The sequence below is a fragment of the Dendroctonus ponderosae genome, unplaced genomic scaffold (genome assembly GCF_020466585.1).
Source record: "Dendroctonus ponderosae isolate FM_Combo_2020 unplaced genomic scaffold, Dpon_F_20191213v2 Dpon_F_20191213_1, whole genome shotgun sequence".
Taxonomy (NCBI): Eukaryota; Metazoa; Arthropoda; class Insecta; order Coleoptera; family Curculionidae; genus Dendroctonus; species Dendroctonus ponderosae.
In genome coordinates this window covers 17,137,543-17,161,534 of record NW_026017110.1, presented here as the reverse complement: position 1 = coordinate 17,161,534, position 23,992 = coordinate 17,137,543, and the positions used below count along the sequence as shown (strand labels likewise).

The 23,992-nt window shown below is 32.4% G+C and overlaps 1 protein-coding gene across 8 annotated transcripts in view; it reads right to left on the bottom strand.

The window, feature by feature from the left end:
- LOC109533928 (LIM domain-binding protein 2) overlaps window positions 1-23,992 on the bottom strand; it is a 71,797-nt gene that overhangs the window by 18,540 nt on the left and 29,265 nt on the right. For 5 of the 8 annotated variants that reach the window (XM_048660891.1, XM_048660892.1, XM_048660894.1 and 2 more), the window contains exons 5-7: window positions 2,273-2,375; window positions 1,807-1,909; window positions 1,543-1,715 (exon numbers count right to left, since the gene is read on the bottom strand). In XM_048660891.1, the coding sequence (XP_048516848.1) occupies window positions 1,543-1,715; window positions 1,807-1,909; window positions 2,273-2,375 (379 nt within the window). The remainder of the gene's footprint in view (window positions 1-1,542; window positions 1,716-1,806; window positions 1,910-2,272; window positions 2,376-23,992) is intronic. The other 3 variants (XM_048660893.1, XM_048660896.1, XM_048660890.1) reach the window with 1 other exon arrangement.

Sequence of the window (23,992 nt, the reverse complement as noted above, 5' to 3'; positions counted from 1 at the left end):
TGAAATTCATTAATCAATGAGAATTGATTCGATAACTTATTGTTTTCAATAAAGCTTCAGATAATCAGCTAGAGCTAGCGCATTATCCCAATAAGCTAAATCTATTTTTATGACTACATCGGTAGATAAAAGGTAGGTTTTCATTATTATGTGTACACTTATTAGGAACTATGCATGTACTCGTTATCTGTGGTGAAATTACATTTACCTTATGTATTGTAAGTGTGTCATACGATAAAATTGTTCAAATGTAAGCTATATGACGAAAATACCGAATTAACATTCTCAAACTTATATATAATATAACATATAATGAAAATAATTACATTTGCGAATATAAATTTTACTTAACGATAAAAAAAATCGCACAGATCGTGCCAATGAAATTTACGATAGTCCCAACTAATAATAATAAATTTCCAACCCCCAAGATAATAAAAGCAAAAATAAGAAAATATTAAAAAATGATCTCAAACATCCGTTGCATCATAAGAACCATTTCGATAGAGCATTGCGAGACTGGCGCAAAAGTCCTAACGTCTAAAGAAATGAAGCCAAATTTTTAGATTACATCTCGAGAATATTGAATCTCTTCGATGGAGTGTCTTGAGGACTAGCGCTTACTAATTAAGCTTTTCAAAAATGTCTAACCATCATACAGTTAGAAAGCAATTTTTATTAGGTCTATTTTTAAGAGATCATATATTGGAAATGGATAAAAATATCTGAATATTTATTAAAATCATCTCCATAGAACGGTCTTTATTGAGAAATACCTGACCCTTAGAAAGTTATAAGCAAAACAAGCAAATGTAGCACGGAGCCAATTTAGTTTAGATTCATCAGCTTGGGAAGCCGTTGAAAATATTTGACTAACTATTATATCTTTATTAATATGAGATAACAGAGTTTTCTAGCCTTCTGAAGAAGGGAAAATCTGAAGAAGGGAAAATTCAAACTTTAAGACGCCGTCACAGTTCAATAGGTTGTACTTTAAGTACTAGCGTTTATTAGATTCCGGACTTCTAGAAAAGTGGAAGCCAAAATATTGGATTGTAGGCCTGATCAGACTTATCTAGAATTCACAGCTTTCACAAGTGAGGAGAGAAAATCGCAATTTTTAACGAGCCGTAAAAGCTTATAAGCCGGAAACGGTAGAAAATATATCAATAATCACTAGAAACTTTAGGAAATCTTCCATAATTTGGATTTTTCAAAAATTCCTAACGTGTACGATATACGCCAATTTTGGTAGCACTTGTTGAAACTTTTGCAACCACCGTTTATTTGTGACGTGGGCAGTTTTTATACAAAGAAAACTCTCAGCTTGGCAAAGTAACCGTCGAGTAAGTTAGACAATATTTCAGTGGTACGCGGTAGCTTGTAATATAAGTTATGATACAATAGAACCGAATAATTTTTGTACAAATAATCATACAATACCTAATTCATCGACTTTTTTCAACTGCTCCAATTTGCGCTTTATCTGTTTATTCCCCAACTTTCGCCTAAATAAGGAAATATAAGTTGTAAATAGCTTACCTTGGTGAACAAAGGTTTCCCATGATTCGTAACCATAGTGCATTGGTCACAATCCAGGGTTATACTAGTGTTGTGGAAGGATTCTTTCGGATGCTTCAAATTATAATATAACTCAGTCACGCCTCCCTCAAATATACTCCTAAAGTATCTAGGTATTAACGTTCTTCCGATAGCTGCAAGCAAAAAATTATTCCAGTGAAAGCGCTGCTTTTTAACAACTGAAAAATACATAAGTATGGATATTTTAGAAAAAATCCTACTCACTATATCGTTTTGGTCCATCTTCTAAACAAAATGCTAATGTTAGGGAAGAATCATCTTCGAAGAACTCGGTTGCAAATGCGTCCCACCATAAGTTATCGCTTTCCTAAAAAAAGTCATTCCTGGTTAACGGTACGAATAAATCTGAAGGTTTGTAAATTATTCTTGCATTTAATCAACTGAAAATATTTTTAAAAACGTATTGAACAAATTGCAGTTTGCTATCAGCACAATGTAATTTCGATATGGTGCAAACGAATTAAACTTTCTTTCCGATTTTTCATATTTTTAACTGCAAGAAAGATATTAAGGGTGGGAAGTTCTCAAATTGACCCCAACAGGAAGATCGTCGCTCTATTGATACCGGGTGTCAATTTGAAAATTTTCCATCCGGTATATATAGAGCGGCGATCTTCCTGTTGGACCTACATCTACTAAAATCTAAGAATTAGTAAAAAAATTAACTTACTATTCTTACCTCCGTCCGCTGCTGCAACCGCCTATTTAATTCGTATATCCTGTAGTCAGGTTGGCCAAAATAAGGGGTATGTCTTCTTGGAACAGGCAGGGACCTGAAAAAAACATTCATTTTTATAACGTTCATCAGACAAAGCAGAATTACTTATATACGTACTATTCAGTCTTATTCAATTATATATTGCGTAATAAATACATGAAGATAAAAACTCCCCAATAGGAAACCATCTTAATTAATTACGATTCGAATAAAGTAGCTTCATATGGAGCATGTAGAGATAAGCTTGGTAAAGTATTAAGAAACTTTTTCAAGGTCTAGGTCTACGAAGTTTCCCAACTAAAGGAAATCCAATAATTCTCCATGGCCGTTATCTTGATTTATGCCCGACAATAATTGCATCTTAAGAGATACGCTCGGGCTCAGTGCATACACTTATGTAGCTAAATTGAATTATGCTGTATTGTGAAATTCGTGGCTAAGGAACGAGGAATTCTTTCGGCAAATAAAGATACTGTGAACTATTATATCTAGTTTGATGATTAGTAATTAATAAAGCGCCTATAGTTGTTTGCGTCTTATAAGGAAATGCAAAGAAAATATGATTGAACGACATCACGACTACGAAGCCTTTAAAGAGTTGAATGAACATGAAACTCATTATCAGCGGTTTACCGATAAAACTGAGCTCAAACAATAGATCGAGCGAGTTCTTGACATAATGGTGAATGCTCCACAACAACTTAGATAATAGAATGAGCAAAAACGTATGTAATGGATTTACTTAAAATTGATTTATTTCTGATTTAAATTAATCGAGTCAGTCATTTTAATGTCGCAAAAACTACTAAAATCAAACAATGTGTGACAGGTACAACTGAGCTATAAAAGTTCTTTCGGGTAAACCCAATTTAATTCCCTAGAAAGCATAATACGTAGTATAAAACGCAATCATTATAATCTGGAACTGTTTGCCGTATTACTGACTTTGTAATCCACCTGATAAGCATACAATATATCTTATCCGGATTATCATAAAGCGAGCAACATCCACTGAGCATAAGCATAACCATACCATAAATTATCGCCGAACTCCCAAGCGCAATGATATACGCGTCCAAGAGCGGTTGAGAGAGATCATCCCGTTGGCGATTTATTCAATTAACTATTCGTTTTAATTGAATGAATAGTTGTCGGAATAAATCATTTTGTTCGCAAGCGATTCATCAAGCCCAAGATAAAGTTCCGTTTGTCGCCGACTGAGTGATATGGTCTTACACGAAATGGGATCTTAAATCTCCGTTGGATAATCGAATCGTCGTTACTGATGATTTATTACGACAGATGGGCGATATATGGAACGGTGTTATGTAAGATTCATCATCTGATTTGATCACTTGATCTCATATAATTAATATACAGTTTTTCGAACTCATGTATAAACTAATGGAGAAATGTGAGTATGAGAGTCGAAATTAAATCAAATCTATCAATCGGATATTGATTCAAAACTCAGTGGAACTCAAATTAATATGTTTCTTTCCGAGGCACCTTAGAACAATGTACCGGTTTTTTTTTAACTTGAAACTCTTAAATATTTCGGAAATTAGTGATCCTACGAAAAAGTGTGTCAAATAAGAAGTTAATTTCTCAGAGGGGGAGGTTGATTCCCGTTAGAAAAAAACGCCTTCTTCGATATTACCACCTAGATACTAGATATATCTAGGTGGTATTGATGTGACCCAGAACATATGGGAGAATTATTTGAGAGTGAACACTTGAAGAGCAGATTATGATTTCTAGCGTGTACCTACTTTGATTTTCTCGTGTTTTTTCTGTTTTTTTTTCGAGCAAATTATATTAATGGGGTACCTGCAAGTTACGGAAATCTTTTACATTTGTGATTATCTCAAAAGTTCCAGTCTACTCAAAATTCGTTGAAATGTTTGCAATTGAAAAGTGCACATTTTCATAAAGCAGCCACAGTACTAGAAAAAAACGGTTTTGTCTGGTTACCAGCGCAAATTATCAAAAAGTGGTCAAGTTGTAAAACTTCAAAATAAAGCGCGGTCTGCAAACCAAGTAATATAATTTGCAAACCGCCGAATTAAAAAAACTCAAAAGCTGGAGCTTTAAACAATTGGAAAAACCGTGCTCTGACTAAATGTGTGCATTTAGGTGTATATGACTAATTAAAAAACAAACCAATTGCTAATAATCCCCGGACTCTCAAACGAAATAAAGTAGGAGGGTTTTTCAGGGTCACCAATTTGTGGCTAAAGCACTAATTTATTAACATTTTCCAATGACTGGCAAGAAAGGATGTTCTGGGATAGTAGGTGCATCGACAAGTTCTTATCGAATTAAATCAACTGAATGTTTCCACCTAAAGATCTCAATTTAGATAAATTATACTATTCCCAGATTTTATCAACGCTAATATCAAAGTCCTTTGATTTGCGCAACGCAAACCTGCAAACATAATCAAATTAATTACTCAAACTGTAGGTACATATTTGCTCAAAAATAGTCAACTATGATGTTTAAATCTGATTAGTGAGCAGATTTAGAATGAAGTAATCCGTATATTTCTCATATTCATATATAAAATGAATCTCAATGTCCTTTGGCAACACCCCAGCAAAATAAAACTCATGAATCAAGTTGCACATTTGACTAAAAATAACAGCTTCTACGGTCGATTTATCATTTTACTCGAACTCGGACATCAATCTCACTTCTTGCTATGCTAATTCAAGTTCTATATTCGTATCATACATGGAAAAAACTTGAAAAAATAATAATATCACGTGGCATTTAAAAAACATGAGGCAAATCTTGAGTGTTTGGCCGTTTGGATCACCAGATTACAACCTTTTTGATTTTTACCTCTGGGCAATCGTAGCCTAAGAAGTGCTTCGGTACAAAAAATTTCTTAGCCTACAAATAAACCAATTAAAACCCTCAGAGGCACAATAGAATCAAAATTCGATATTTTTAGGGCGTTTATTTACTACTTCAATCAATTTTTGTTTTATCAACCTATATATTTAGATTGATTTGGTTGAAATGTGTAGTGATTACCTGAAATGTGGATGACCAAATGGTGAGCAATAAAAGGGATCACCGTTCAAATGAGGTGGGATTCCACTCGATCCACATGGTGGCCCCACTGGCATTCGCGGCTGTTGGTGGGGACCCACCGGAGTTGGGGTCCCCACTAGAATTGGTCCCCCGTTGCAAATCGTGATCGTTTCAGTTCATTCAAACACTGATCTTAAGCACTACCCAGTTTCCCACACTGTTCTTCAACTAGACAAGCGATTATTTTTTAAATAAAAATACTGCCCCTAGTGTCGGGTGTTGTGGTTTTGCAGGCTTATTAATCATTCTGGTTTGGTTTCCATATCAAACGGTCATAAATGCTATTGGAAATATCATGAGAATGTGATAATTTGCTTTAAACCTGATCAGCTTTCACACTCGTTGAAAGTGTACCCTTAGTGCACTTCAGTCAGAAACAGCATAGACGCCAGGGGAAACATTTTTTTTAATTAATTGTAGTCGTTTTTTATTCTCGGTTTATGTAGCAGAAAATAAATAATTCCTCTTACAGACAGTCATAATTCACATTGAACACTCCATCCTAGTCGTTTTTGTAAAGTAAATGAAATTTCCTGGTGGCCTTATTTCTTAATGCAACTCATTTACTGCAATCAATAGTCGGATCACTTGAGGGCGTTAAAAATTGATTGAAAAAAACATCATACGCAAATTGTGGGTTGCACGTTGTACGATAATACATTTAATAGTTAAATGAAGTGGAGAATTAGAAGACAACACGTGCTTTCTTGAGATGTATAGAAGAAAATAATTCATGAAAATGTGAATTATTGGCTGGAAAAACACAGTGACTATACAGTTTTCTTAGGTTTTCGACAAATAGAAGACGTTTAATTACTAATTTATCAAAACAAAATATTTCTTATAAAGAATTATTATTCCATGATCCCAAAGCTAACATGCATGAAATAGAATAACCAGAATTGAAATGTGCAATTAGGTTCACCTGGCATTAAAAGTAAGGTTTTATAATTTTTCTGAAAATTATCTGTATACATTTCATCCTTCTAAATATTTTTTTATTTGATTAGTTTTATTCCCAAAATACATTTGCTTTTTGTTTAGTAAAAGCACGATAAGTTTTCAATTCTTCAGTAAACAATATTGCATTAAATGCGAGATAATATTCAAAAATATATTTAAAAAAGTTTAGTTGCATCTTTGAATGTACGATTCTATTTCCATTCTGATCAGTTTTTTTAGTAAAGTAGTGAGTTTTCTGTTAACCGTTGGTTGCTATACAGAATAAGAAAACCTTGAAAAACCACAAAAAACGGAATTCAGTGGTTTTGTGTCGAAAATAATATCTGAAAAAGGAAAACTGTTCCACTGGTATTAAAACTATTAACTACTGTTTCAACTTGATGATCTCAAGCTCAAACCCTAAAGTTTGTCGAATTTTCCAAAGGAAGTTTTTCCACGTTGGAAAAAAGTTACTTTGCATTCGACCACATTCATTTCAGATCTAAAAGCGAATACTGGATGGTTATAATTTAGGTGTTGAACCATGCAAACCGTTTGATTAACATTCATAATATTCAGATAAATAATTTGAAATAGAGTTTTCTATGTGGCGACAACATGAGTATATTTTACATGGTCCTGCAATAATGTTTCAGCCCTCGGTAGCTCGAACACGATTTTTTTTGTAAGAAATTTTACTGTATAAACATGTCTAGTTTAGATTTACAGTGATGCAAAAGTCGGATAGTTTTGGAGCGAACATTTTTTTGTCAGGCTCCTCTGCTATTAACAGATAAATATTTTCAAAATAAAGTTTTTTCAAAAATCGAGAGAGTTTAACGATTGATTTTAATAAAACTTAGAGTCATGTTCTTGAGAGTCTTTGTACAAAAACTACTGCTTTTAATTGAGAGGTGGAATCAACTGTTTTTTTTAGTTGATGCACTTTTGAACTTTGTAAAATCTTGAAGCAATCGTAGTTTTTGGAAAAAAAGTTCCATTTCCTTGCTATTTAACCATTTCAGACATTCATTAATTGCAAACGTCGTAGAAAGCGATAATGTTCTTTTATAATTAATTTATTTGCAAGCGTTTGATAATTTTTAACTGATCGACATGGTCAAAGTCTTAGACCGGTCGTGAGCGCATCCGAATTGCGTTCACCATAAATTTCAGAAAAAGAAGAAGTCAGTTTTTAGCAAAATATGACCGTACTAGGCACAAATCCACAGCAACTTTCATTAAAACCCATCTGAGCATTTGCCCGATACTACAAAAAACGAATTAACTTTAAATGTAAAAAGTTGGCAAGAGAACAGAAATATTGTCTTCCGCCGAAACTAAAATGCTACAAGATTTTACAAAGAGGACCAAAATGTAAAAAAAAGATTAGTGCATCAACTCAAAAAAAAATCAGTTGATTCCAGCTACCACATAAAAAGCTATGGTAGTTTTTGCACAAGACACTCAAGAGTTTACTACTTGCCCTAAGAAGATGAACTGGGTTACTCCATCAAAATGAGTCCTGCATAGGAACGAAATCATAGCAAGTTTCATAAAAACCCATCATTTTCTCTCGATTTTCCAAAAACTCGAAAAACATATTTTTTTGATTTTGACCATCAATAGCGGATTAGTCAGGCATTTTTTCTGAATAAAAGTTAGGCCAGATCGTCTTCTTTTGATTCAAAGAATATTACAGAATCCTTTTGGTAATGCGCTTACGGAACACCCTGCATATTACACATTATTTCTTATAGGACCTAAAAAGTATTATTATAATTGGTTTCCTTCAGTAATTGGTAACCTTCCTTAACAAAAAAAATACAGGTGCATTAAGAAAGACTGAGTAGCTAATCCCGACTTTAGAAAATCAATTTAATTAATGTTAAAAATAGTATTGATAATAATATATAATAGCAAAAATAATACTTTTTGATGTTTCGTTTCTCAATTTTTTATTTATTTAGTTATTGACTTCCATGTATTTTATTCTGTCATTCGAAATAACACAGAGTACAAATGATTGTAACGCTTTGGATGGTTTTGTGAAATTTATTTGTCGAAATACTCATCGAATCACAATCACTGAACACGATGACTGAAAATGTCTGTAGGAAAGTGGAGGCGATTTAACGCAAAAAAAATGTGTACGTCTAGAAGTTCTATTTTTGCCAAAAACTCAGAACCCAAATCGCCATTTTATTTGTGTTTCAAATGCACACATTTTTCTCCCCAGATTGTTCTATCTTGAGCAGATCGTACTAGGTCAGGCAGAAAATATTGCCAAAAAACCTAAAATCGGCCTATCTGCAAAATATACTTCAAGCACTGACGCAAAACCAATAATTTCCGTGAAAGACGCTTAAGAAAAGGTAACCGAAAAAATTAAGAAACCGTGTAATGAACAATCCAGGCATAAAAGCAAACGATCAGTAACTACCTATTGCAAAAGACACGGATCTTTACTATAGAACCAAACCACAAAATGGTTCAACAACCATCAACATCTATCTTACGGTGTACGCAAAAATGATATTTTTTGCTTAATCTGATCAAGTATTTTCCACCAAAAGAAAAACAAAATTGTTTACAGGTTGTTACTGCCATACGGCGTCACATTTTCACAATGCGCCCCACACGAGTCGCAAAATATTCCGAACTATCAATTCTGCACTAGCACAGCGATCACTCAATCGAGTAGAAGCTCATTAAATAATTCCAGAAACGACAACAAACTCGATTGGAAGACATCGCGAAGAACAACGTGGTATGGCTCCATATCCAGAGAGCGTCGCGACGAGCATAACGTCGCGGCGGTTCGCACACTAAATCCTAAATCGAAATGGGTCTGTCATATCCACGTGAACAACCGGCCGGCCTATATACTTTATTGAACAACCGTGCGCGTGTTCCAGGACCTCCAGAAGGCACTCCTCCCGGATATGCCCGCTCTGCCTGCTCAACCTGTTCGAACCTGTAGACCCTGCTTGCCCGAATTATATGCATTACAGCCATCGGACAATTAGTTCAGTCAACAGTTCCCCAACACTCCTTAGTGGAAAGACCAAAAAAAAAAACCTGCCCTGGATTATGGATTTTCTGGCAAAAACACCAATTCAGGAACTTCCTTCTTAGATGTCGCTCTCAGCAGAAATTTAGTGAAAAGTTTGCCCATTGCACCATCAACTAAGCGAATATTTTCTATCAATGCCGATGCAGACCTTCACGAAAGACAAAATCATTCAGTCAAATCAATCATCAGTTAATACACGATTACTAAGTACAACCTATTTAGATTAGAAGTTAAAAGCGTGAACGAACAAACAAGTAAAATCTTTACTTGGTCTATCCAGACCAAAAACTCATGTTTTCATTCGCATTCAAAATAGTCAATTCATTCATCTCTAAAATATTGATTTTCACTGAGCAGATTAAATCCCTAATCAGTCTAAAGCAGTAATTAATTGAATTCGTTGCATTTAATGAACGGAACTATTAGTGCCCTTTCTTCTATAAAAAAATATATTTAACTAACCAAAAACAAAAAATAACAGTGCCGGTATTCAAAACTCCGAACGCAACAAATAAATGAGCAGCCTTTATGAGATGGAAGCGATATACACACATAGACGTGTATGATTCAAAATATTACAAATCTGCATGCTGCATGTAAAAATGCATTTTCGCTTTGTACAACGTCTATTACCAAAGCAAGTTGGTTCGGATCAATCGGACTTTTTCAACGATATTTTCGTTTTGAACGAATGATTTTGTTTAATTTATTTATTTCTTTATTTTAAATTACATTCTGATACATGCACATGTATAAAGAATACAAAATGAAATGGCGTTAAAAAACAATTGACAAAGGACATATTATACTAAAAGGTACTGTTATTACATATTTAAATAGTCTATAATACTATAAGGCTCTAACTCAATTAACATCTGTTTTAATTTATTCTTAAACAATTTTTCAATTCTTACTTTTTTAATGTTGTTTTCTAGTTTATTAAAGAATTTTATGCCCATATAGTACGGACTCTTTTCAGACAGTGTTAGTCTGTGTGTTGGATACAAAATGTTTCCCGTGCGGGTGCTATGATCCTGGTTAACGTTGTTATCGTTTATATATACTCTTAAAAACACATAATATTGCCTCAAAAATGTACAGACCGTACACGGTTAAAACACCCTTTGATTTAAAAACCCCTTGACAAGACTGCAAAGGAGACATTCCGTAGATAGTCCTTAGTATACGTTTTTGTACTGTAACTATATTTCTAGTCCTCAAGCTACTCGCCCAAAAAAATATTCCCTGATGATTCCTGAATGATTGCACCAATAATAAAAGTTACAGTTAACATGGGCAGCAATAGACTAACATCGTTAATAAATTAATTTAAAAGCAGCTTAACTAGAGTAAACAAAACTGATCTTACTTTTTAATCCAACTTTGCCTAATACCTTATCAATAAAGAAATTGCCAGTCGAATTTCACTGACATAAATCTTAATCCACTGAGCCCCAAATCAATAAGATTTTTAACTCATTCGAAGCCTCAGTTGAAACGTTCCGGGCGTAAGCCCTAATAAAATGTTCAATTCAAAGTCAATCATCAAAAAGATACAATTTGCCCGATTAAAATTATGAATTCAAACACAAATTTATTTGTATCTGATTATTCCAAATTCCAAAGCAGCTTTTAAATTTGGGTTATAAAATCACCTTTAAAAATGCATAATTTACTTTATATTTCCCTTTCATTTGCACATAAGCGTTTTAAAATAGTGTTACAGGGGGCTTTATTCAATTCCGTTTGAAAAATATATCGGATAAAGAAATATAATACATTCACATAATAAAGTCTTCGTAAAACCTTTCATATAGGTAAAGTGTTAATTATTATTGCTGTTTTCAATATGCTGCCTTAAAGTACGATTCTAGAACTAAATTTTTTGTAGGAAGAGAAAAAAAACCAACAACTGAGAACTGACAGAAGAATATTATTTAAACCGCTTCCGATGACACTACACGTTTTGTATTAACGATTTAAATGAATAACAAAAATTCGCTCTGATTATTTGAAGAAATAGAAAAAACAACAATAGAAAATAAACATGTGATACTTTTTAACTTCCTGCTGTAATCGACAAGCAGAAGAAGACTCAGTTATTTGTTATTGTTCTTTGAAACGTTTCTTTATTTGCCTTTTACTTCGTTTTATCTTTGCTTTATTGTTTTTGTTACCAGTTAAGTGATTTACGGGCATCAGGCCTATAAAGTATGTATATAAAACTGTTTATAATGCAAATGAGTCTGTTTGTATGTATAGTACCTACTTATATAAAATCTAAATACTATTTTTTGCGCTCGCCTTTGCAGATTGAAGACGAGACTGCAAACTTAAGATTACTTCACAATCCATAGTGCTTTTTCCCCAATTTTCACTGTTTGTTATTTATTATAATTTAATTAAAGTATGCTGATTAGCTGGTATTATAATTTTAAAAATGTTGGCAATTATCAAAGAACGAATTGATACGAACATTTTCAATGAATATGTGCATTATCATACAATTATTTTTAACATTGGGAGCCGACAATTATGAAAATATTGATTATTCTTAGTGGAACGCCACAAAGTCAAGCCGGAGCCACTTGGGCTAGAAGCAACGAAAGAAAAAGCTCCTTTAACCAACCAACTATTACGCAAATAACGTAATTAATAAATAACAAATAACTATAAACAAAAAACCCATATAAAACACATATGAATTCAAGAACATTTGGTTATAAGCCTTTATTTAAGAAAAACCAACTTGCTGAAAAATGTACCTACCAATGTGCGGAGGAACACAACAACACTTAAATAGCACAAAAATAGTACGAGTTTCGAAGACATTTCTACATATCGAAATGGCATTAAAAATAACCATTGTGGGAGGTAAATAGGTTAAAAATAGATGAAAAGTTTATACGACGTGAGTTTTATCACTTATTTGTCCTCATCTAACTTCGTTTTGGGATAAGACATGTAAACAGTACTTGAACGAACGCTAGAATTCAGTTCATGTCGAAATTAGAACACCACGGTAAATTACAATTGCAAATATTTTAATCGATAATATGGCGAAACCTTTGTAAAATTGTCAGTGGCTTTTCATTTGAACGTTTTTCTTATACATTGGAAATTATTAGAAAATAGCAAATATGATATACTTGGTACATAATGTTTATAACGTTCATATTTTCATAAAAATGTTCTTGGGTCTTTTGCCTTAAAATTTCGAGTATGGTGGAAAGACAAAATTTTATCACGTCGTTTATTACGAATCAATAAATCTGCAAAGAAAATCTGCTTTTTCAAAAAACACACAATTTAATACAAATTTAGTACAAATATAAACTTTTGGGTGGTATGGGTAAAAAAACGCATTGAAAATAATGTAGACTTAATTATATTTATTTACTAATTTCCATTTTCTTGTTGTTTTTGTGAGAGATTTGTTCATTCTGATTTTTTTATCGGGAGTTTATTCCGATTTTCCAAACATGTTGTCTTTCATTTGACTTTCATATTGTTATCGAATTTAACTGCGTTTTGCTAAATTTCTTCATTAATAGGTTTCTTTTAATTGTTCCTTCTACAATAGTTTCCTTATTAAATCATTATTTAATTTTGCCTTTTATCCTCCACATTTCTAATAGCTGTTTTTTACAATGGTATTTTATGCTTTCTGTTTGCCCGTCATTAAATTTTCTTTGCCAACTTTATCCGACTGTCTTCTTTTTACACTCCTTAGGACTAAAAATTGTAAAAATTCAGGGAAAATCGGAAACTAATGTCTTGGTGTATTAGAAACTTTCACGAATAAATACGTGAAGCTTATGGATTAATTGGCTCGTTTTTTTATCATTCGCAGATTTTCTGTTCTCTTTATATTGCCTTTTTTAACGGTAACTGTGTTTTTTGCTCTATTTTCATTTTCACTGACTTATAGAGCTTGTTTTTCAGTTTTTCATTGTTATTATCCATATCACAAGAAATGTGATATGCATAATGTTCTTAAATATATTTTTTATTTTTTCATTTTAATTCCGGTAGAAAGCTTATTAAATTTCCAAAACGTCAGTATTTTAAAACGACTCAGTTAAATGCAGTGTTTATCAACAAACTGATAAGGCATTTGTCAGATTTTGGAGCTTTTGTAGAAAATATATAAGAGCTAAGTACACAAAATACTTTCGAGTGAAGCAAATTCTGAATAAAACTACGAAAAAAAATTCTAAAAATGAATCGTCTTTTTTGACACCCAGTTGACTTCCTAGAAACTGCCGTTTCTTTCGTCAATTATCCCATTTCTTGAAGGGTTTGTTTTTGTTAATTCAGTTATTTATTTTTCAGTTTGGCCACTTTCGATCGTTCTTCATATCCATTACACTTTCTATTAGCGGTATTTCAGAGTTTGTCGTTTCGCGTCTCCTGTTTCATTGTAAGTAAATTTGTTTGTTAGCTTTATCCGTTTAGCTATCTGAGAAATTAAAGGAAAAAACCACACATTCGTAAAAATAAAGTAAATATTGAAACTAAAGAAAGAATTTGCTCGTTCTTGAATTTTTTTCTTGTGAATCTGTCACGACCACAAAAGATACAATTTTGAAATAAAGTCATGAAAAAAAGCAAATATGATGTTACCGAAAAATTAATAATATTTAAAAGTATTCATAAAGATGTAACTAGAAACTAAGTGATAAAGTGAAAACCAAAAACTTTTATTATACGAGAACTAGAGGGGCTAATTAACAAATGGCACAAAGTGTAAGCCTTAGAACAGGCAGAAAAACAATTTTACTAAACAAACTAATAACTAAAACATTCTGGTGCATCTCTGTCCGAAAGTTCTTTACGGTGTTCATCATACGTTTCTATTTATATCAAACTGTGTTGAGCCTCATTAGAATTACTATCAATTGTAATTGAGGTAAAAACAGCAATTACACGACGCGTATTGAGTTATGACATCACAAAGGCGGTTCTTAATAACACAGTTTATTGTGCAATTTCTAATGTAAATAATAGTGTGGAATGAATGCTGTTATAAGGTGTTATCTTGTAAATTGAAGATAAAAATGCAATTAATATGTAATTCTCGCAGGCACATTACATAGAGTCAATTATTATATGATCCTAAACGCCAATTCAATGAAGTGATACAATATTATATATTTAACACCTCTGGTAATGTTTTCCTTTAGTTCTGGCTTCTATCGAATAATAGGTAGATATTTATTTTTTAAGAGGCAACCCTCAGTTTACCATATTAATAATCCTCCAGAAAAGACCAAAATTTACTAACTTGGTTATAAAGTGAAAGTAAAGAACCGTTTTCCCCTACTGATTATGATAAATCGATTAATGTTTTGAAACGTGGAGAAATTGATAAATTACTCCCAAAAACTGTACCGTCTGACATTATGATGTAAATACGACATATTGATTTTCTGGCTCGTAACAACCCCTGTATGGTAACCAATATGGAACACGGTCAATCTATATTCGACTTCGCTTAGTGAAGAGCATATTCAAAAGCAATAGTTGGCATGTTATCAAGAACGTACACACACATACACAGAGAGAATATTATGCAACATATGCTGCTTAACAGGAAGTAGTACCAGCTTGAGGAATTTCGTTTTTACTGGCAGAAATCTGGATGAGCAAAAGCCCCCAATTTACCAATATTTATGTTTCCAGTAAAGGTTTGTAGATGGAATTTCTTCTGAAGCATGCTCTGAGGTCTAGTCAATTAAATTGGTATTTCCTTGCCCTCAATATGTATCTCAATAAAATGTAAGAAGGTTTTGGGAAGAAATTTATTTAGAAAAGGTATTTTTTATATTTACTTATTATTAGACAACATTCACAGTGAAATCGAAGTTCAAATATTTGCATAGCGACCACACACAATGAAGAAAAATACATTTAATAACTTTTGACTTATGAACGCTGGAGGAACCTGTTAATTAGACTCGTAGATTTTTATATCATATTAAGATGATTCGAAATGGGCGTCAATACTCTGAAGGGGGTTTCAGAAAGCTCTCAATCAATCAATATGATGTTTTTTCCTCATTTTCTCTCGCTGAAAATTCGGCACTTAGCACAAAAATAAATCTTAATTAAGGCAAAAGGTAAATTTTGCACCTGAAGGAATTGTGAACCTCTTTACCGTTTTGCAACCAACTAAATCAGACTGTTTAAAGTGAACAATTGTGTAAATGTTTCGAGTTCCAATCAAACGCTTCAATATTTTAGAACAGTACTTCCAGCCATACTCAATATTTTTTTGCAAGAACCAAACATACAGAAATGATTAATTTCCAAATTGTTAAAATTGCTGACTTTGGATCTTCATCTGTTCGTATCGTGAACGAATAGATGAAGAAAAATTTTACTTAATTTTTCTCAGACTCTCTAAGTAACTGCAAGTAACTCCTTCAAACAATAACATCAATTTGAAATAACTCACCGTAAAGTGAAACAAATCTGAACTTTTGAAAGGTTTTTCAAAGATCCTACTTCAACTTTGTTCTCAAGCATATTTGCCCAATGAAGAAATGTTTGAATAGAAGGTTTACGAAAAAACATTAAAAATAAGGGAACACTTTAAAGGAGTATTTTTACAAGCGCCAAACATTAAAAATAATAACTTAAAAAACGCGAAAATGGGTGATTATGATTACAATGATTATTTCATCTGTTAGTATCTTCAACAGATAAACGAAGAAAGCTTTAACTTAATTTATCTGGGATTCTCTAAATAAGTCCAAGTACTTAATTACTTCAAAAAATAACATCAATTTGAAAGCACCCTGTAAAGTGAAACAATTAAGCAGCTGCAATATTCGGAATAATTTCATCTACATATTTTATCAACTTACTAATCGTTTTATATGAAGCTTTTTCAAAGATGCAATTTCAACTTCGTTGTTAATCATAATTTTACAATGATGAACTATTCGGTTTGATGATTTTTGAAAGAGCTAAACAAAAATAATGAGTATCATAAAAATGTTGTTTAATTTGGATATTTAACTATAAATATTTTCGACAGATACCTAAACGAAAAAAACATTGACTTAACATTTCTCCAATCTCCAACTATCCAAATGTCACCAAATAATCTTCCGAAGATCCAAATTCAACATTAATTTATATTAATTATACACCGCTATTTCAAAATGTTCGTTTGGAAGATTTTTCCAAAACCTGAACATGCAAAAATTGCAACTTGAAAAACGTTAACATTGCTGAATTGTGTTCAACAAACGAACAAAACGTCGACATAACGGTTCTTGAACATTGAAATTTGTGTTTCAAAAACAAATTGCACTCAATATATTCCGAGTAATTCCAACCATCTTCAAAATAGAACAATTGCCCGTCTATTTTAAGCCTGTCTACATGAATAACGAGTACTCTTCTTCAGTTCTTCGTGAGTTGATTGTGCCGGCGAGAAGAATGCCTGAGGCTACGGACGAAGAATGAAGCGTAAAGAAGCTTGTTCTAGACCGGTTCTTCCTGCTGGTATATTTTTCGTGTTGCTCAAGCCATCTTGAGAGAGGCTCATCTAGCCAATATAGTGAGCATTTTAAGGAATGCGATGGAATTTTCGTTAATAAGAAACAAGAAATGTTCTGTGCAATCATAAAATCCAATTATTAGAAATTCTAACCAGATGTTGTTCAGCTCGTTATGGTAGATTGGAAGAAAAGGCCATATTGAATAGCATTTCTAATTACTTGCTGTAACATTCCATGAAAATATTTTGAATAGTTTAACAGTTTTGGAGTTAGTTAAACGTTAAACTACAAATCCAGCTTACTATTACTTAATAAACAAGGGGGAATTAATAAACTGTTAATTGTAATGCAAATTTTAAATGTAAAACACCATATCCACTAAAAACTCCAACTGAACTGCAGGTTTAATGAGAAAAACCGTTAAGTGCAAACGACCAATTTCAACCAAATTTGCATACAACGCAAAACGATTAAGCATTTATTTTTGAGTGGATTTAGCGGAAAAACGAAAGCGATGATAAGAGCAAATTTAAAAACAACCGTTCTACTTTTTACTTGTTGAAAGTTTCGACAGACAATAGCAAAGTACATGTAGGATTTGCATGAAATAAATGAAAAATATGACACAGGGAAACTTTGCCGTTCAAGCAGAAATTTAATAGAATAACGGACTCCTAACGGTTGTTTGGAACAAAAATGAGAAAGCCAGTCAGTCACTGGCTTCTTCAACCAAGTCGACAGTTTTGTAATGAATATGACGACGCGTCGATAATATTCCCTGTTAACTAGGACAAGTAGAAATTAAGTCCTATGTTACAACATATTAGATAACAATAACGTCCATACCCATCGAAAGTAAATATTGTTTTCAGCGCCCAATCAACAAAAAAAAGTATTTAATTTTAGCACTTAAATATAATTTGTTATAATACATTTATAAACCCTACAAGACGTCGGGAAATAATTGAAAAATGTTGCTTCCAAAATTATTAAACCATCAAATCGTAAATTTTATGAAAATAATCAAAAGTTAGTACACAATCCTATAGAAAATCCATTCAATTTAGAATATATCATCTTGAGTATATTTCGAAATGCCCTCCACTTTTCAAGAAAAACACATTTTGTTAGCCCCTTTACATTTGAGTCTGTTCGCTTTCACCGCTTCTTTGAGTTTCTTAAAAATTAAGTCAAGGAAAGCTTATTCAATTTAGAAAATCTTCTCTTCTCGAATATTTTTCGTTAAACACGTCGTTTTCCAGTCGGTTTTTTCAAAGGTTTTCTGTGAGCCCCTTTACAGTAATTTTTTTTAATAGACATTCCGTTAGAACGCCTATGAAATGTTTGAAATCTTCATCTCAGGAATATTAACGCAAAATATTCAAGAACACGGTTTTTCTGAACCCCTGGCCCATAGTATTGCAGCAACAATACTTTGACTTTCTTAAAAACACATAATGCCTTAAAAAGAACTTTCAATTAAAAAGGTGTTGGCTTATTCAATATTTTTGGTGAAAGGTACTGTTTAGAAAAAACACTTTCTTATAAACCGCTTTACACCTAAGGCCTCAAACGTTTGACTGATTTGTTGACTTTCTCAAAACCGTCCTTTAGAAAGTTCGTTTAATTTAGAAAAGCTGGTTTTCAAGTTGTTAGAGACACCTTTTCCAGAAAAACATGTTTTTTCTAAGCCCCTTTATCATTGAAGCAACAAAAGATTGATCCCTTTCGTAACTTTTTTAAAAATGGTTTAGAAAGCGAGTTAAATTTTGGTTTCCTGAATGTTTCTAGTGAATCGCAACGGTTTTCAAGTGCCTTTTAAGCCCCTTCGAACTTAATGCCTCAAACGTTTAATTGATTTATTGCCTTTCTTAATCATAAACAGTCCATTAGAAAGTTCATTCAATTTAGGAAATCTTGACCGTCTGAATATTTTTCGTCAAGTGCCACGTTGTCCACAGAAACACGCTTTGTCTGAGCCTCGTTATCATTTAAGCCACAATAGATTTATTGCTTTTTTAACATTCTTAAATCAGTAGTTTAAAAACGTATTCAATTTACAAAAATTTAGCTTACTGAATGTTCCTAGTGAAGCACGCGGTTTTTTCAAGAAAACCACTTTTTTGAGAGCATCTGACTCTGAAATATGAGGCCTCAAACGTTTGATTACTTCTTGAACTTTCTTAAAAATAAACAGTCCAATTAATTTCCAAATAGTGTTGTTAAACGTAATGTTTTGCTAAGAAAACACGTTTTTCTCAGCTTTTCTATATTTTTAAAACTGCAGAAGTTTCAATGCTTTATCGAGGATCTTAAAAATAAACACCAAAATATGCAGATTTTTATGAAATTCTTCCAGAACATTCTAGTGAACAAAAATCCTAACCAATAAATTTTACTTTTATCGTTGAACCTAATGTGTTGTATTGCTTATACTTAATCTGAAACTAAAACCGTTGCACGTCATCAACACCCCAAATTAGTAATTTTCATACCACACAAACAAAAATATATTACTAATATAATTATAACGTAGTATTATATATCGCTATACGTCACGATCACGTTCACTTTATTTATAGCAAAGTATATTAAAGAGAGATAGACCTAATCGCCGATATGTTCCGTCAATAAACGAATCTTTACTGTTTGATTCGGTTTGAAGGAATTTTTAACCTAAAGTTGGTAGCCAATTACTGTGTTGTCAGGTTGACGTTTGATTTATCGATTATTTTTTGATTTGGTTAGTTTTTATTTTTGCTAATTTTTCCAATATCTCAATCGTATTTGTTAGCTTCGAGTCTTTTAAGTGATCTAAACCTGTTTTTTTGTACTGTTATTTTACTATTAGCGATTATTATTGATCTAAAACCAATTCAATAATCCCTTATCAAAAACAAAAGATTTTCATGACAACTTGGCAACATGCTCAGTTTGACAGTTGATGACGTGCAACGGTTTTAGTTATAGATTAAGTATGTGATTTTGAACAAAATCAAAGTTATAGATAATCCGACTTGCGAATGCGGTCAAATACACAGTTGGAACCACATCTTTTTTGAATGTCCTATTAACAATAACAAAATATATCAGGAACTAATTGAAATTGGATATACAGCACCACTAAATATCGAAAGGATTCTAAGAAAACCAAAAATATCAGTAATCGAACTAATCAATAGCTTCCTAACAAGCAATAACATAAGATTGTAGAGTACAAGACTCCCATAGTTTTTCGTTTTAGCACCAATCCATCTGTTCTCCCTGTAAATGTGTGAAAATGACTGATGTGTCCTATATGTGTGTAGCTGTGTTGTTCATCCTGGGCCAGATATAATACCTATAGCAAGCAAAAAGAAACAAGAAGATACACCAAGCAAACATAAACTAAAAAAAAAGAACACTATAATATTACGGTTAGTGAGTAAGACTTTAGAGGATCAGGGGCACAAGCCCGCTTACTGGACCTCTTACGTGACGAGCTGGCAAAATACCCCTAGTTGGTTGTGCCAAAAAAAACCCCAAAGAAGAAGAAGGAGTCTGTGATGTTAATTCTTGATTAATCACCATATTAGAAGTTGAAAAACACTACAGTACGAATTGTATATGTCGAGTGATCCGAAAAAAGACGAGATTTGATAAACTAAATACGGAGTACTAAATTAATTTTTATTATTATAATAATTTTTATTATTATAACCTTGTTGCATCCCAAATATTTAAATTACTTTTAAGAATTATTTTGAATCATTTTGACAAAATACGAGAAAATAAGTCCGATAAATAAGTGCGGAACGAATACAACCGAGAATGATAGGTATTTATGACAAAAACAATTAAAAAAAATATATGTATATATATGTAGATACCTTTCTACCTTTTTTATATCGACTTTTCACCAACAACATTTTACTGCACCGATGTGCGCTTGGTATAGTAAATGCAATTTATGGTCAAATAAGTTTCAAAGCTCCCTACATGATTCGCTTCGACACAATCATTCGCACATGATGGCCTCTTATCATTCCTGATTCGAACTCCACTGAGCAGAATCTAGGTCCTATTAAAGACAGCCAGTTCTAATTGCTCAAAATCACCGACGCAATGAGTTATAAAACTTAAGCCTTCTTAAATCGGAGCCACCAAATGACTTAACCGTCATAACTTCTCGATTGAGTGCCATCCAATCCGACTTTATGGCAACTTAACTTCTTCAGCTATAATGCAGCAGCAACCTGTTGCCGTCCAATTAGAATGTCAAATCTTAAATCGTTTATCAGATGTTTCGGAAGTCACATTGCGTTATAAAGAGGCGATAATTTGAATCACGCCTGCAGTGCGCTTAATCGCTTCATTAAGCCTTTTATGGGGCTCCGTTCTTCTCCAAACATGGCATTACCGATATAATTTATTTTTTGCCCGTTCCGTGTTGTAAACAAAACCCCCCCTGGAGTTCCTTTGAGAAGATTACAGTAATAGAATCACTTTATATTAAGGTGTATAATGGGTTGGGGATTATCTTGTCAATATAAATAACATCCCGTTTTGGTTTATAAACAGTGAACGGACATGGTTGTGGCACGATTTTTATCCTTTCGTTTAATTATGATTGAGGATGGCGGTGGGAGATTTAAGGAGTATAATCAGGGTTAATGGTGGTACTAAAGTAATGAAAGTACTGGCGTCAAAGTAAATGGATCGCGTTTTTATTAAACAATACCGATGAAGTTTTTAGGCGTAGGTAATCGCCAATACTGCAAAATTTAAATAAATGATTTGAGCCATCAGCAAATTGTTAACAATTCCAGTCAAAACAGCCTGGAGGCTTTCCGTGAATCAAACTCCTTTTTTTTTAATTATCTTCACTATTGCAGATAAATATGGGTTCATCCAGCCATTTGGAATAGTATTGATTGGATTCCCATGTACTATAAACTTGTTAAGATCCTGTATACGAATCTGAAAGGGTTTTTGAGAACAACAAAATTTGCAAAAAGATTTGTTGTATTCTGACTACTACTGACTATTGCAAGGGTTTCATTCGTAAACAGGATATTTCTCAGTTAATGGACCAAATTTTTTCCGACAGATATTTTTGCAAAACTATCACGTTTAGCTTAGTTTACCTAATGAGATCCGAAAGTCAACAAGTCTTATTTAAGATTTACTTTTGACCCTCTTAAAAATCGGAGAGGCATTAGTAAAACCATCGGAATCTCACTTTTGTTCAATTTTTTAAGTAAACCATAAAAAGAGTACATACTCGAAAAATGAAGCTCAGAAAAAGTAGTAAGTAATTATTATTTATGTATTATCAATTAGTGTAAGTTTATATAGCGTGATAATTATCAACACATCATTTCTTACAGTTCATTTTTAAATTATATTTTGTTTGGCCAGTCATGTTAAGGTTTAGGAACAAGTTCGAAAAATAAAAAATTACCTTTTGTATTGATGATGGGTCCATTTTTTTCGGAGTACCAGGCGCAATGGTTCATTGAGATAATTGTGTTGTAAATAGATGTTTGGATTTATTATTACTTTTTTAGTAGTTTTTTTTTTGTTTCCCAGTTTGTTAGTATTTTTAGTAGCGCAACGATGATGTGCGGCCTCAGAAACGAACAAGAATACGGTTAGTTCCGGTTCCTAGCTTCAAAAGCATGCAAAAGAAGAAAACATGCAAAACATATGCCAATAAATATATTTATATAAGTTTCATGACAATATTGGCTTTTAAAAAATTATTAATTGTATTTTGTCAATCAGACATTATTTTATTTGCGTTAAAAAGTTTCTCAATATTTATAGTTAATAAAATAAATGAACCGACATTTCTTCCAGTTGTTGATTTCTATCTATCTGTCATATCATATTTGATTATTTACTTGATGAAAGGAATTTTGAAAAAAGATTGTTTTGAGGTGTCAAAATAACGTAAAATTAAAACTGGAAAACCGAAAAAATCCATATCATATTTGTAAGACTGCAAGAGCTGCATTACGATTTTTAACTTGACTTCATAAATAAACTCGACATGCGGCATCATTTTCGAAATATTCCACCTTCACTTATGGTTAGTTATCATACATTGAAGAGTCATTGTGTAATCACAAGTGCGCGATAAAAATAAACCTATGACAAAGACAATATGTAAATTAACAATAAACTTGAACATGCTAAAAATTCACATCTCCGAGCATTTTCATTAAGTAGCGCAAGTTAGAGAAATTATTGAAATTTTACGTCAATAAACCAAGGTTTTGAATTTGAAACGATTTTCCTTTTGTATTTCTTACTTCTTCTTGCGTCTTCATGGAACATTTAGGTCAATTTGACTTTCTACAACCCCAAAAAGGAAAATCCGTTAGATTGAAAACGGGACTAGAAAACAGCGGTATTTAAATCAGCTTGCTTTTTACCAATCTTTTTGTATTTAAGACAAATATAAATTCCACTTATTTGTTATTTTACTCTACCATTGCTCTGTTTCAAGGAAGGTAAGGTAAGGTTTAGGTAACTTCCAGGACTTAATAAATAATTCAAACCAAATTTGATTGAATTTAAAGCCCGTGAATGTCCGTTTCATACACTTGTCGGGTGATATTGATGGGAAAAAAAGGTAAAGGCAATTCTATAAACTTTCTAGACCTAACAATTAATTATGATAACAACGGGGAAATCAAAACAAATTGGTACACAAAGGAGGTATGGTCTGGTAGGTATCTGAATTATCAATCGTACGCTCCAATGAAATATAAAAAAGTGTAATAACGGCACTTACAGATAGAGCCATTAAATTGTCACATTGGGAGTATAGAACAAAAAATCTTAAATAAAAAATATATTATTAATAAACAACTATCCAAGGTCAATTTTCGAACCAATCATAAAGCAAAGGATAAATAAAATATACAACTCAACTAAATGAAAAAACATAAATAAAAGAATAGAAGGTGATATCAAGTATATATCATTACCATATATTCCGGAAATTAACACAAAAATAAAAAATATATTCAAACCACATAATATCAACAT